Source organism: Emys orbicularis, chromosome 5 (genome assembly GCF_028017835.1).
Source record: "Emys orbicularis isolate rEmyOrb1 chromosome 5, rEmyOrb1.hap1, whole genome shotgun sequence".
Taxonomy (NCBI): domain Eukaryota; kingdom Metazoa; phylum Chordata; order Testudines; family Emydidae; genus Emys; species Emys orbicularis.
Genome location: NC_088687.1, coordinates 42,272,909 through 42,289,303, shown reverse-complemented (window position 1 = coordinate 42,289,303; position 16,395 = coordinate 42,272,909). Strand labels below are relative to the sequence as shown.

The 16,395-nt window shown below is 39.9% G+C and overlaps 1 protein-coding gene across 2 annotated transcripts in view; it reads left to right on the top strand.

Annotated features, from left to right (window-relative positions):
* The window catches only part of PRDM5 (PR/SET domain 5), a 140,876-nt gene that overhangs the window by 86,134 nt on the left and 38,347 nt on the right, over positions 1-16,395 (top strand). For both annotated transcript variants that reach the window (XM_065405377.1, XM_065405376.1), the window contains exon 12: positions 680-773. In XM_065405377.1, coding sequence (XP_065261449.1) covers positions 680-773 — 94 coding nt within the window. The remainder of the gene's footprint in view (positions 1-679; positions 774-16,395) is intronic.

The window sequence follows — 16,395 nt, the reverse complement described above, 5'->3', positions numbered from 1 at the left end:
TTATTATAAGCCAGTTAGAAACAGAAGTTGTGGAGAGAGTTCTCCCACCCTTTCTCCAAATGAAATTTCATAACACCAATTCCAGTTCTTTTTCCTAGAGAAAAAATTATCTGTAGGACAAATCGAACTCTATTCTATTTTGTAATAAAATAGGACTAGACAAAAACACAAACTTTTAAGCAGTGGGTTCATTTTATTGAGGTTAGTGGTGTCTTGAAGAAATCAATTCACGGTTTCCTGTTTTGTACTGTTAATAGTATTTGGCATTGAAAATACCCTGCCCCCCAATTGGGTATTTGCAAAAGCACATAAAGATTAATCAAACTTTTATAAACCAAACTATTTAAGGAATTATAAACTCAGTGAAACTGTAGTTAGATTTGATAAACAGGGTTTATTTTACAATCAATAATGAGATTAATTTAGAAACTTTAGCTATTTTGTGGACTAAAAGGACATCCATGATTAATTCTTTAGAATCTCTGCCTGATGGTGTGGAATCAAATATGTAATGACTGTGGAAGGAAATATAAGCTTGGAAGAAAAGAAATACAATAGAGAAAAACCAAAAGAAAAATGGTCAATGTCAAGTATATTGACTCTTCTATGGATCCTAGTTCTTTAAGGCTATGCAAAATCTTCTTTACTTAACTTTTTTTTCTCTTTCCTCCCCATCCAGACACACACAGGGGAAAAGGAGAAAATTTGCCCATATTGTGGACAGAAGTTTGCAAGCAACGGAACATTAAGAGTTCATATTCGGAGTCATACAGGTACAGTAGCTTATGTGATAAAGAGAACTTAGTTGTTTAGACATATAACTATATTACAAAAATATTTCTTGCAATCTAAGTACCGTTTTACACACAGGCTGACTTAATACAGCATTTTGAGATTAAGTGCTCTTTTGCCTGATTAACTTGAAGATCCACAGCTACCATACTTCAAACATAACAATTACAAAAATCCCATTAGACTTTCCGATTACCCATCTGTTTGTCCATGAAAGAACTTTTCTTACTAATCAGCCTGCTATTCTGGCCTGATTAATTTAGAGCCAAATCCTGCTACCCTTGTTTGTGTAGTCCCACATGACTTCAGTGGAGCTATGACAGTTTGCACCAGTTGAGGATCTGTCCCAGTGACTTGAATGGAACAACTCCCATAAGTAAGGCAAGCAGGATATGGCCCTTAGTGTTTTGAGACATCACCATAGTTCCCATGGTAAAGAATATCGGGCTATCAAATATGGGATTTGATGCATCACTGATTGACTAAAAATTGATTACATATAAATTAGATGGTCAGTTTTGTTATTTTCACCTTTGGAAGCAAAAATTGATTCTATAAATATATCACCATGTTAGTGATTTCTGGTTCTTGTGGGCAGTACAAGATGAGGTGAAGTTAGAGAGATGCTTCACACATGCCAGAACATTAGCGGAAGAGACAAGTTTGGTGAGGGAATATATTTTATTGAATCAGCTTCTGTTGGTGGAAGGGACAAGGTGGCAGGAGACTGGCTCATAGGCAGTCTAGTGGTTGGAGCAGGAATCAGGTCTAGGGCTCGGAGTCCGAATGTCTGAGCACAAAGCCAAAATAGAGTTAGAGATGGTGACTGGAGCCAAAGGTCAAAACTGAGTCAAAATCCAAATGCCAGCGCCAAGGGTTGAGACAGAGTCAGAACCAGGGCCAAGGGTCAGAACCAGATTACCTCATGTCAAGGGAGGCAAGAGCAAGGCTGGGACAAGAGTGGGTGCACGACAGGGTCTAGGCCGGAGCAGTGTAGGAGTAAGCAGGAGCAGAGCTTGGAGTAAGGTGAGCACAGGGAGGCAGACAATCTGTGGGTGTGTGCATTATGCAGCTGCTGATCCTCAAAGCTGCTGGGCTTAAGAGCAAGCCACCTGACTGCCATAACCAATCAGGTGGTTCTGCTGTGGGCTAGCTGCGATTGTTGGCTGCCTGACAACTGGGCAAGTGCAGCTGCAGGGCCTCATTCCTGAGAGAGTCTTTCAAGCTTACACAGAGCTCTTCTTCAGGTCTGGGGACGGTAACCAGAGTGTCTGAGCTAAATACAAGGTAAGACAGTGCTGAGCATAAAGGGTTTATACATGCTATAGGAGACCACTTAAAATGAAGTGGGCAGTTAAGGGTTAGCAGGCAGTAGGATGTGTTACAAATTGTCATGAGCCATAAAACCAGTGACATTGTTCAGTCCGTGGTTTTTAGGGTCTAGCAGCGTTCTGCATTTAAGTTTCCCAGCTTGTCTTTTGAGCTGTTGTACATTGAGGGGCACGTGTTGCAGACAAATTCTAGAATCTACTAAGATTGTCTTTTAGGGACAAGTGGAAGGATCCTTTTGGGGTCTGTCTTGCTGCATTAGGAGAGTGTGGGGGTCACTCTTGCCCTGTTAAGACTCTTTGGCCTGAATTTACAAAAGGAGCTAGGCACCTAAGTCTCTGTTTTGGGACTGCTGCAATGCACAAAACTCCCACTGAACCCTGTAGGTGCCTAAACTCGATGCCTAAGTTTTCAAAGTTCCCTAGCGGTCTATGTTTCTGCCTCTGAGCATGCTGCCTCCCTGTAGGCACCTGGGTACCTATCTGCTGCCTAAGCCCCAGAGTAATTCACAAACCAGGGGAAGATAGGCATTCTTCCGCCTAAGTCGTGTGCAGGGCTCAATCCAGTAAGCATGCTCAGAGAGAACCTACTGGATCCAGGCCCCTTGGGTGAGTTCACACAAAACAGCTGGTGTGGGGCAGGCGGGGCAGGTCCCAGTGGGTAGGGTACTCAGCTGGGATATAGAGGACTACTAGCTGAAGTCCCCTCTCCACCTGAGGAGGAAAAGGGATTTGAACTGGAATCTGTTCAGGTGAGTGCTGTAATCATTGGACTGTGGGATATTCTGGTATGCAGCTCCCTCAAGCTCTCCTGGTGAAGCTGTTGGATTCTGAATAAATAGTAATTGGAGCAGAGGGACTGGATCCTCGGTCTCCCACCTCCCAGATGAATGCTCTAATCACCAAACTATAGAGTGATTCTAAAGCTTGTACTTCCTCTCGGGCCCAAATGACTCTGGGAGAAAATGGAAACATACCAATCTTCTTGTGACCATTTTTAAATCTTCATAAATGAAAAGGGTGCCAACAGCAGGATCTCTCGAATCTGAACGCTTTCAAATTTCAGATAAAGCAGTATGGGTTTGAATCCCTAGATCTGAACTTCACCCCTATCTTTTGGTTTCTGGGTTGAATCCGGAATGATCCAGGGGCCTGTTTCCTAGTTCATTTTGATACGCCTGAAATCTCCCAAGAAACTTGCAAAATTGCAACAGTATAAAATCCAAATTCAGACCCGAGTCTTGATCCAGCCTCAGATTCTAACAATATCCTATATCTAATCCAAATCCAAACACTCCATTCCTAAATCCAACTCTACTCAAAGTTGTTTTTGTCACAAAGTCTCTTTCATTATAATGTCCTGATACCCATTTGTGTGTGTGTCAATAATCTTATATACATAATTACACCCAAACCATGTTATTATTTTCAGTGTACACAGGATTTATACAAACATGCTGAAAAACAAATCAGTCATACTGGAGGATTTCAGTTACCACACACTACAGATGCAATTCAAGGAATTGGCATGTAGCTGAAAGTTTTAGTGATATTTTGCTTCCAGCATGAAAGGATGTAGGTTTGAGTTTGACATGCAAAGCTGCTGTTAACAAATAGGCTTCCTGTGACAGTCTGTTCACTTTTGCATAAACAAATTTGGGTAGCAGGAAGATGACAACATGTGTATGTTTAATCACTTGGCTTTCTACTATGTTTGGTAAAAGTCTTAGCCATGATATTGGGAAGTGATTATCGGTTAAGATAAAAGCTGTTTGTTTGTTTGTTTTGTGATACATTTCACAGTTCTAAATGCATCCAGTGCAGGATATTGGTAATTTCAATGGTCCCACATCTGATCATGTAGCCAGACAAAAATCTTTTATGGACTGGCTAAAAGGATGAAATTAATTTATATTTTTAGCTCTTATTCTCTAATGAATGTGAAAGTTATCTCTCATAGCAGGTGTAAAAAAGAGAATTCTGCTGAAATAGTTGTATATAGTTTAGCTAAAGAAAATAAAAAACAAACTAGAAACACAAAAGGAAATTAAGGCCAGGGCAGGCATAATAAATAATTGCAGTGCAACCTCTCCTTTCCTCCTTCTCTTTCTGCATGTTCTGTCTCTGACAACCCAACTTCTCAAACTCTTTGCAAGACTTTCATCTACAAGCTTAAACCCATATCTCTTCCTCCTTCTATCCCTAATTTATCTGTATTTCTTCTTCTGTCCTCCATATCTGTTTCTTCCACAACATTACAAGCAGTGGGAGCTTCAGATGCTCTCTGAAGTGTGAAGGGCAGCAACCCCCTTTCCCTGCCCTCCCCTCCTCTTTCCCCCCTCCCCCAAAAGTAGAGAAAATGGCCTGTGGGTGGAAGAAGCCTGTGGTGACTCTGCCCTCTCCAGGAAGCACTAAACACCTCACCCTTGAGGGGAACATGTGAAAGAATTTGGGGCGGGATTGTGTGTTACTGTACAGCCTCTAGCAAAATGGAATCCCAGCCTAACTGGGGTCTTTGGGTGCTTTCACAATACAGATAATTAAATATAACTCTAGTAAGGAAATGAGCATGATCTAATATATGTTGGCTTTATACCTTATTTCTGTTTCATAATAGCATTATAAAGCACTGTAGGTCTCACATATAGTTCATAGCAGAACCACACTCCCTTATAAAACATTCTGTACATCTATTTGCAAGTCAGTGTAGGGCTTGTGACTTTGTTTGTTGATCACCATATGTCTGGATTTGTTGCTGTACTGGTACAGTGTCAGATTTTCTTCAACCTACTCTATTTAAGGACAAAATTATTTTTGTTTGCTTCCACCAGATGTTCCTTAGGCAAGTGTTGGCTGATTATTATCTCTGTTGTCCTTTTTAGGAATATGGCTGTCCTTTTCTCTGAACTATGTCAACTTTGTCTTCAAGATTTTATTTTTTAATCAAAAATATTTTTTCTTCCTCACATTGCCATCCCACGAGGAACTCTTTCACCTTTTAGTTTTCCTATATCTTTGAATACTGGACATGAAAATTATGAGTAATTTACTGCTTTTCCGAAATACTGTTGTCTACAATCTCATAGAGTTCAGGAAATTTCAATATATTACTCCAGTTCTTCATTAAAAACTCTGGATTCCCACTCCCCAGTTTGTTGAACGTAAAATCTTTTCACCTGCATGGCTGCATAAATCATTATTTGCCTTGCTTGGTATCAAAATTAATCTTTGTGGAACATAGATTATCTGTGTGTTCCATCCCCATCTTTTAGATGAAGTGCTTTAGTTTTATCTCCTCACAGTCCTATTATGCTTTTTAAAATTTCTATTACAGACTATTGTTTGTTCTTGAATGCCACACCTTCCCTGTTTCTATGAACTACAGATGTTAGACTTCATTTCTCAAGTGTAAAGTGGTGTTAGTTATTTTCAAATCAGACAATAGATCTCTTTTGAACAGGGGGGATTTTATAACTGTTAGGTTGAAAATTCTATTTTCATGTACAACATTATCCATGACACTTAATGCTTTGGCTCCTTCAAGCAGGATTTCTCAAATTTTAGGAAATGGTTTCATGAACCCACTCCTTGCAAGACCTCTAATGGGAACTATGATAAAGCAACAATTTGGAGCCGTAACTGTACCAGAAACAATAACTACGACATTTTAGGAGGCTTACTTGAATCATAAAGGAGTCCAAAAAAAGTATACTCACAGTTCGATGTGATGGATGAGCCTGGCTGAAAGATTATGATCTACACAAGATATTGGAGAAATATGCAGGCTTAAGTCATTCTTTGATCAATAGATAATTGAAATGCTTCAGTATTATTGCCGCCATTAAAGAAAGGGGATGAGAACTTTCAAGCTTTTTGTATCTAAAGCTGGAAACTCCTCCTTCACAGAACATGACAAGATAAAGGCCTGGTCTACACTATGGGGTTAGGTTGAATTTAGCCACGTTAGGTCAATTTAAAAATGAATGCGTCCACACAACCAACCTGTTCCGTCCACCTAAAGAGCTCTTAAAATCGACTTCTGTACTCCTCCCCAGTGAGGGGAGTAGCACAATATCGACTTTGCTGGGTTGAATTTGGGGTAGTGTGGATGCAAATTGATGGTATTGTCCTCCGGGAGCTATCCCAGAGTGCTTCATTGTGACCGCTCTGGACAGCACTTTGAACTCTGATGCACTAGCTAGGTACACAGGAAAAGCCCCGGGGACTTTTGAATTTCATTTCCTGTTTGGTCAGCGTAACGAACTCAGCAGCACAGGTGATCATGCAGTCCCCCCCAGAATTGTAGAGCGTAAAATGTTTCTACGCTCCCCCTATCATCTCCGTCCCTGAGGTAATCGCAGATTAGAAGGCAAAAAAAACGCACTCGCGATGACATGTTTTCCAAGCTCATGCAGTCCTCCTGCACTGAGAGGGCACAGCTTAATGCATGGAGGCATTCAGTGGCAGAGGCCAGGAAAGACTTAAGTGAGCACAAAGAGCGGAGGCAGGATGCGATGCTGAGGCTAATGGGGGAGCAAATGGACATGATGAAGCGTCTGTTGGAGCTGCAGGAAAGCCAACGAGCACAGACACCCACTGCATCCTCTGTATAAACGCATGCCCTCCTCCCCATGTTCCATAGCCTCCTCATCCAGATGCCCAAGAATGCGGGGGGTGGGGAGGCTTCAGGCACCCAGCCACTCCACTGCCAGAGGATGGCCCAAGCAACAGAAGGCTGTCATTCAAACAGTTTGATTTTTTTAGTGTGGCTACAATGTGGCCTTGTCCTTCCCTCCTCCCCCACCCCACCCTAGCTACCTTGTCTGTTATCTCTTTTTTTAATTAATAAGGAACGAATGCATGGTTTCAAAACAATAGTTACTTTATTTCGAAGGGAGGAGGGTGATTGGCTTACAGGGAATTAAAATCAACAAAGGGGGCGGGGGGTTGCATCAAGGATAAACACACACAACTGTCGCACCGAAGCCTGGCCAGTCATGAAACTGGTTTTCAAAGCCTCTCTGATGTGCAGCGCGCCTTGCTGTGCTCTTCTAATTGCCCTGGTGTCTGGCACGAAACGATTGTCTGCCGTTGCTTTCACGGGGGGAGAGAGAGGAGAGTGACGACATGTGCCCAAAACCACCCGGGACAATGTTTTTGCCCCATCAGGCATTGGGAGCTTAACCCAGAATTCCAATGGGCGGCAGAGACTGCGGGAACTGTGGGATAACTACCCACAGTGCACCGCTCTGTAAATTGATGCTAGCCATGGTAGTGAGGACTCAGTCCACCGACTTAATGTACTTAGTGTGGACATACGCAATCCACTGTATAAAATCGATTTCTAAAAATCGACTTCTATAAAATCGACCTAATTTCGTAGTGTAGACATACCCTAAGTCACTTACAGTGCCTTGTCATGGTTAAGAACTGTCTATTTGCTTGCAACAGACTAGTTATTGCTACCAAGTCATTAATATTTTGGATGGTGTTTGTGATTCACATCTTTCCTCTCTATGATTCACCAGATATATGTTCCTAGATCTACAGAAATAGACAGTTTAGATATGAAGTTTTTCAGACACTGATTTTATGAGTTCCTTTTGGTTCCTGACTAGTTCTTCAGTTACCCTAGTGAAGTTTGAAATAAAAGGGAACAACTGCAGCGTTATGCACTTGGTTAAACTGATTGCCAAGTTTTCTGGTGAATGCTTTTACACCATCTTGCATTGAGAGAAGAGTTCAGCTTTCCCTGGTAACCAAAGATGTCAGCAAAGTTTAGACCATGTGTAAAAACAACCAGGAGTCCGGTGGCACCTTAAAGACTAACAGATTTATTTGGGCATAAGCTCTCTTGGGTAAAAAACCACTTCACCTGAAGAAGACCTGTTCCGTCTTCTGAAGAAGTGGTTTTTTACCCACCAAAGCTTATGCCCAAATAAATCTGTTAGTCTTTAAGGTGCCACCGGACTCCTTGTTTGTTTTATGGATACAGACTAACATGGCTACCCCCTGATACTAGACCATGTGTACCACCAAGATGAATTATTGAAGTTGTCAAAAAGGGGAGGTTGTCCACAATGAACAGCAATCTGTACTTCTCCAGTTAATTGAAAGGGTCAAAGTAGTGCTTCACCTTCTGAGGGGCTACATCACTGCAAAGGGAAATATGAGTTGCCAGTGAAGGGAATCCCTGTCATCAGAAAGCAATGCAAAAAGTCAAGAAGTCTTTTGAGGGCCTTTAATAAAGTGCATTACTTTGAACTGCTCTGGGAAAGACCTGACACAGGTTTTTAGGAGATTTTTTTGAGCAGTAAGAGAGCTTGGCTGCGTATTAAACATGAAGCCATGGTTTCTAAACCTTGCAATAATTTTGAAGACTTCATGCTGTTGGCATGCACTAAACACTGTGTTTTTGAATTAAATCAATGCAAAATTATACCCTCCTATGTTTGTCATCACATTTCTGCATATCTCATTTCGTTCTGAGCTCTGAATGAAACAATCCATCTTTCTCTCTCTCTCTCTCTCTCTCTCTCTCACACACACACACACACACACACACACACACACACACACTCTCTCTCTCTCTCTCTCTCTCTCTCTCTCTCTCTCTCTCCCGGGCTGAGTTTTGGCCAAGACTGAAAACACAGTTATGAATGTCTCAGAAAGGCCCTCAGGCCTTAGTGATTACAGCTGACATGGCTGGTGTCCCAATTCAGTGACGTGGGTTGTCATGTTCTCTCAGCATGGGTACTGGTGATTCATGTTGTATATAACTATGTTCAGCGGGGCTTGTCCTGTTTTGTATGAGATAAATCCAGGCACACATGGGCTCAGATTAATTTTCTTTTATTAGTAGGCGCTCTAGCATCCTGCACTAATCCACACTGAACTCCTACATGGGATGTTCATGTTACAACACTACATTGGCCTGAAAGAGACCAAGTCTTACAAGTCTTCTGTTATGGATCCAGTATTATCATATGATGTATTGTATTTATTTTATATGACCCATTGTGACCCACCTTGACCCCATTTGCAATCTCACCATGAGCCACAGTTTGAAAGACCCTTATTTACAAAGTATCTTTCACAAGCACTGTAACCCATCTCTAAAATTTTAAAGCAAACATCTTCACTGTTATTTAATACATGGCACATGTTCTCAAATGGTGTTACTCACAGATGTGTGCACGCTCCCTCACTAAGCAATTTTCTGTTCTCTTTTATCTTAGAATAGGACTCTGTAAATGAGGCCTAACAGTACTTGCCCTTTCAGCTGTAACTGCCAGTTTGGGGTGAGTGAAGCCGTCTGTGTATGCATGTGTATAAGAAGGTGGATGTTTGGGTCTGAGCCTGGCATATTGCTCTGTAATTCATCATCTGGGTTTCCAGCCCTGGAATGACAGAGACAGCACTCTGTAGGTCAGCTGAAACACTATAGCACATTCTCTCCCTGCTATATCCTGTTGGTTTATGACTTCTCAGGGTCAGAGGGAGCTGGGGTTAATTCAGCAAAAGAATCCTCTGACTGTGACATAAATTCCATTGATTGTTCATAAATTGTGAAAGAAATTCTATGAACTGCTTTTTGGGGTTTTAAAGCTATGGGCCAGGAGGTTAATTATTTGCCTAAAGTTTCAACCAACTTTCAGTGCTAACAGATACCGGCTGTTGTTTGTGCTTTTTTGGGTCTGCCTTTACACACAGTTATTTAAATGTGATAATAAATCACTGTCTCATATTTAAAAAAAATAATTGTGTGGCTGGTCTCCTAATTGATTATGCCATTTAAATAAAGAATAGAAACGCTTAGGATACTGTATTTGAAGTTGTGCATTACAGTTTGGTGTGTGATGAGTTTATTTTTACAGCTACTTTTTTTCCAATACATAGTAGCAAGGATGTGCTGAGTGTAAAGTCATTCCATTCTTTACCAATTCCAATAAACAGGACTTGGGGGCTGGTGATGGACGATCGATGATCTTGCACATCAGATTTTTGAAGATATTCATGTGTGTGATGATGAGTTAAGCATAGAGGGATAGACTTGATTCTTTCTCTGTTTCCCCTCCACTTTTAGCCAAGGAGCCTAATGCAAAAGCTCAATTAAGTCAATAGAAGGACTCCCAAAGAAGTTACTTTGGATAAGCCCCTAAATGTTGTCCCAACATATTTATTTCTTTAATGTTGTATCTTTTAAAATTAATCCATAGCATACAGTGTAGCTTTCCTATATATTGTCACACTCTGTACAATAAGCTAGCTTTTAATTCTTGAAATAATGTTGAGAGAATTCCTTTTAGTTCTAATTCAGAGTAGATAAATTACAGATAATACTAAAGTTGCATTAAAATGACAAAATCAACTAGAACCTTGTTTCTACATCTTAATTGTCAAAATATAAAGGCTTTTCTTCCCATTGTTTTCTTTTCCATGTTTAATACATTTTTGGCAGTGTTTTGAAGCTCTTTTCATACTTTTAGAAAATCATATTTGAAGATATTTCCCCCTTCACGTGGACCCAACTGTGTTTAAAAATTGAGGGCCAAATTCTGCTCTGTTATATTATGCAACTTGTTAATATGAATTGCACAGATATAATTAAGAGCAGAATTGGCTCTGCATATCAGTATCTTTATGCATCAGTATCTCGTCCATGAACAGCTTCCAAATGTCTTTAAATAGGTTGTCTCTGTTCAATAACCTGTAGATACACTTTTTTTTAAACCAATAGATGAAAAAAAGAGATCAAGACCCAAAGCTAAGGACTCTGCATTCCTAAACCTTTCAGCTTATACATCATTATTCTATTTATCTCCATGCAAGAGTTATATCTTCAAAAATACCTGTAAAGTCTCATGAAGCTGTCAGGTTCTTGTTGTCTACTACTAGTGGATGAGAAAGATATATTCTTAGAAAGAATAGTTTTCTTGAATGCAAGAAACTTCTTTAGATCAAATGAGTTACACACCTAATAGTTTGATTAATGTGTATAGTTTAAAAGAATACCAGCACTGGGTTCACTGAGGTCATAGATTTTAATGCTCCTTTCTTGGGGAAGCAAAATCATTCCATTCCACTGATAGGTGCAAAGAATCAAACTTGAGCTGTTCTCATTCTTTTAAGTAATGTTTGGTAGAGTTATGGCTAAAATTATTAATTTGATTATAAAACTAGTAATGTTCTCTGTCTGATTAATAATTTGCTTCTTCCTTTATTGCAACAATTCAAATAACTTATTGACTTTTGCAGAATTGTAATTTCTGATTGGCCTTTGACTTTTAAAACAAACAAACAAACCTCCTACCATTTGATAAAGCTTTTGATGGTCCATCCTGGTTGGATGCTTATCTGAAACTAATTTAGACTCTTCAAACCTCTTCAGTCTGTAACATTAAACTAGAAATCTCCAAGAACAGACTTTCTCTATTGTTGCTCTAATGCCCAAGAATAAGGGATGGCTGAGCACATAAAAAGGAAAAAATACTAAAAGGTCCGGTTAAAACAACCTGATTTCTTTTCTTTTTTGGAAAGAACAGTTTTTCAGGATTTCCCTTTTGGTGGTTCTAATTTTACTTGAGAGTAGGAAACACATTTGGTTGAGTCACAGAAAAGCAGTTATGGTTCTCCCTTGTAGCTGAGGATATACACGTGTTGCCTCTTGGCTAGGGAACATCCACAACAAAAAGGTTCTGTTTTTATAATCAGGGGAGCAAAAACAAAATACAGAAATACTTGGCCACTTGTGTTCAGATCATGTCCAGTTAGAATCCTGATTAGAATGTAGGAAGTATAGAGGTCCTTTCAACAAGAAACCTCCAGCCCAAGAAACACCTCTTAATGAACCACAGCTGAAGACCTTTTCTCCATTTTTGGCAGGTAATAGAATCATTATGTCTCAATGCAAGATCTCTTCTCTCACCCCAGTGAAGGAATATAACCCCACCCCTCATATCCAGTTAAGTTCAGGGTATATAATTGAACGAGAATTTTGGCTTTTCTGGTTCTGGTCCCAATTGGAAACCAGAAATATTTGAAAACCTGTATTGTATCTTTCAAACCATTATAAAATAGCTTGCCTTTTGACATGAGAGAAATTTTTAAGCTATTACTAAATGGTTTCGTTTATCCCTTCTGAAGCCCTGAACATCCAATGGTACATTTAAATGATTGATGTTAAACCAAATGAGCAAAATATTTGGGAAGGGAAAAAGGGTAAAAATACCCCTCTTATATTTATTGTCTGCTCTATCCATTGAGCTTAATTGTCGAGTTTGTAAACAGAACAGTTAGGTACAGTGGTTGGCCAAGCTCACTGCTTGAATACTGACCCATTTGGTATTACCCAGTTTGGCCTTGCTAGTATCCAGTGGTAACAATTTCAAACGTGCCTTATTTACCTAAGCCACACAGGCACATTTGAAAATTTGACCCCATAACTGTAAAATTGGGGAAATGGAAATTGCACCTTATTTGCAATGAGATTTTTATCTCCTCTGAGTCCATATATCATTTTACACTGCATTTAGACATAAATACTTAATTTAGTATTATCTTAAAGTATTTGGAAGTTGAAAAAGTGCTAGCGAAACCAATATTAAGTATTTAATCTTCACAAGATAATCCACCTGTGTGGTGATTTTTGTTCCCACTATTCCTTGTTAAAGTCAATGGGAGCTGTGCCGTTGATTTCAGTAGACAGTGAATCATTTCTTAGTGATTGTTGTGGTTTTTCCTCTCTCTTTCTCTCTCCCTCTGTAGGTACGTATATAAAATAATAATCAAATTAATGCTCTATATTCTTATGAACACAAAACTCCTATTTACTTTAGTGGGAGTTCAAGGTGTGGAACTGTAGCAGTATAAAGTATATGTGTAAAGAGTGAGGCACTCCAGAACAGATAAAATTCTAAGCATATGCCACAGATTATAATTTTGTTCTATCTTTTAACCTTTTGCCCATCTCAACTTGCTATTGAATGCTGTCATCACCCCACATTATCTCTGACTAAAAGGGGCTCTTGCAACTCCCTTTCTGGACTGCCCTATTGATCACCTGGTAGGGGGTGTTGCATATGTGATCCAGATGTCCCTGATGCATAACCACTTCTCCCCAGGAGAATTGTCTCCATTCCTCCACAATTGTGTGGTGATGGATTTTTTTTTTTTTTTTTAAACTCTAATCAACTTTAGGCTGCTCTCGAATCAGGTATTTAAACGCAGGGAATTTCAGAGCTGCAGTTCAACAAAGTCCCTTTGAAAATCACCTTTTAAAAATAATACATTTAAAATGCCCCTTCTATAGAGCCTCTAGTAATCTTTATAAGACAAGTTCATTGCATGTATATGAGTTGATCCTACAAGATGCTAAGTGCCTTATGGAAGGTTCTGAGCGTCCTCAACACTCGGCAGGATTGGCTCCTTAAAATAATTTTCTGCAAGATCATTTTAAAAAAAATACATTTTATTTTAAATTAAGCACATTGGGCCTGATCCAGTGCTCACTGGAATCAGTGGAAAGGCTGCCTCTGGCTTCAGTTGACCCACTGTGCAAAATCTTCAACTGAACCAGCATTCAGGGCTCATATACTTTTAAACATACTATCTGATACATTGGTGCTCTAACTCTGTCAAATTCTAAATTAATTAATATAAAGAAACTCCAGTAAATCAGACAGGATGATACAAGGCTAGATGAACCACATAGAATAATTGTTACACTAATAATTGTAACCAGAAATCACCTATCCGTGAGAGAACAAGCTACACATTAACCATTAGCAGTATCTCATGGATGGATATTAATTTTTTTTAAGTGGAAATTAAACAAAATGAATACCAGTGCAATGTAATTAGGCTTGGAAATATTTGTTTTTTATTGGTAAATGTCAGTAACTATTGATTTCACTGTGTGTACACACGTACACACACACACACAAAATATTTCCATTGATCATGATTGAAATTTACAGATAGACAAAGTAAGGACAATGCTGCTTGAGAACTAGTTTGATTTTAAGGATATTTACTTTGCATATTTTGACCTGTAATGTGGACAAATTGTGCTTTAACAGGTATAAACTTCAACTTTTTGAATCTCAATGTCTGCTGACATTAAATTGTTGTCTGATCCTCCACCCCTAGTTTCCCACAACTGAAAATTTAAATAGATAAAAATAAAAAAAAAGCTTACAACCCAAAATTTTGCACCACTGTGAACATTTTAAAAAAATGAAATAAACATTGAAAAAATGCTTAAAAATAAATATTGATATTATCCATTGAAATTATTTAAAATATTTTTTGCCAAACCTAAGTGAATGAAGATCCTCATAAGACTGCTTAATCATAGATACAGTAGTTCTTCGAATAGATGCCACATTTGTGGCTCTTGTCTCTATGCCTGTTTCCCTTTCCACCCTAAAGAGCTTACAAAAAGTGGGACTCTCTCCTATTATGTGTTTGTAAACTGTCCTGATCTCAATAGAGACCTTTAGACCAGTGGTCCCCAAACTTTTTACCTCGTGCCTCCTCCTTACCCCTGTCCGCACCTCCCCTCCCAGGCCGCGGCTCCAGGAGTGGTGTGTGTGGACAGGGGTAAGGAGGCTGGGGCCACAGCTGGGAGTGGGAGCAGCTGAGGCCGGCAGCCAGGGCCCCCGGGCGCGGGGCCGGTGGCCGAGAGCGGGGCTCCCAGGCGTGGGGCCAGCGGCTGGGGCCAGGAGCAGAGCTGAGTGGCACTCCCACCCTACCCCCCGGTGGGGTCTGGCCCAGGCAGCACCTGTGCGCCCCCGCCCCGAACGTTCCTCCTTGCCCCCTTAAGGCGGGTGAGTCCCACAGATTGGAGACCTCTGCACTAGACATTACTGTAATAAATTTTTTTTCAGAAATTGATCATTTGTTTAGTCTTACACAAGTGGTTGTTTAATAATTAGTAACTTCTAACAAAATATTATTCTAATGGTTTTTATATCCAGTTTTTCCCTAGATTTTTGAAAGTGAGAGTCAATTTTGGGAACTCTGGTTTATTACAGTGACAGCAAAATAAGTTGGGAGGTATCACCAAGTAAGACACATTTTAGTCCCCTGTGTCACCAGGCTCAAGACATTTGACCACAGCTGCTGAACTCATTGATAGGAAAATAACGTTTTTATAGTTCCAGAAGATATGAGAAGTTGGGGCCAGATTCTGATACCCAACTCATGTTGTAGTTACTTACTCCACAAGTGGTCTGATTAAATCAGAGGAACTGTTCATAGGGTAAGGTCCTACAAGATGTGGCGGAATCTAAAAATTTGTATGTATTTAAAGACCTAGCCAATTCAATTTGAGATCATTCACAATATGTACCGGACACTAATACAGCTTAAAAACTAAATTTATTTAAAGTAATACATGGAAATTTAATAATGACATCTTACTTTTCATAAAACTCCCATATGGTTTTCTATCGTGTTGTAGTTTTGTTTGATTCCATATTAGGATTAAATTTATTTTTATTAAATTGAAAGTTTGGTTTTATTTAAATAAAAACTCAAAATAGTATGTCTAGACCTGGGGTCGGCAACCTTTGGCACGCGGCCCATCAGGATAATCCACTGGCGGGTTGCGAGACATTTTGTTTACGTTGACCCTCCTCAGGCATGGGCCCCCTGCAGCTCCCAGTCGCCGCGGCTGCCGCTTCCCACAGCTCCCATTGGCCGGCAGTGGCAAGCCACGGCCACTGGGAGCTGTGGAAGGCCGTGCCTGCAGATGGTCAATGTAAACAAAATGTCTTGTGGTGCCAGCGGATTACCCTGTTGGGCCGTGTGCTGAAGGTTGCCAACCCCTAGTCTAGACTTTGAATTAATTCCAAATCCTAGTGTGGCTTGTCTGAGGCATCTGATGGTTTTGTCAGAGAAATTTAAGTAATTTGTTGAACAGTTTGACTTTGAACAATGAAGATGTGACAGTCAGTGAAATGTAACTAGAAGGATAGCTGCAGCATTTACTATGTTTGTCACTCAAGTTTGTTGTGCTCTTTTTAGTCAGACAGCTGCTATTTTTTTATTTAGTTGATTATTATGGGTGTCAGATATCATTTGCATTTATAAAATTATTTTGGGTATGTTGTCTGAGGATGTTAGCAAATGTAGTATGGTCAGATACAGAAACTGTCTGGTGAACATTGAATGTAGGAAACCTCCAGCAATATTCAGACTGGGGTATACAGATCAGATTGGCTCACATGGGGCTTACTAGCAGGGCCGCAGCTGTCAGCGTAAAAAAAAA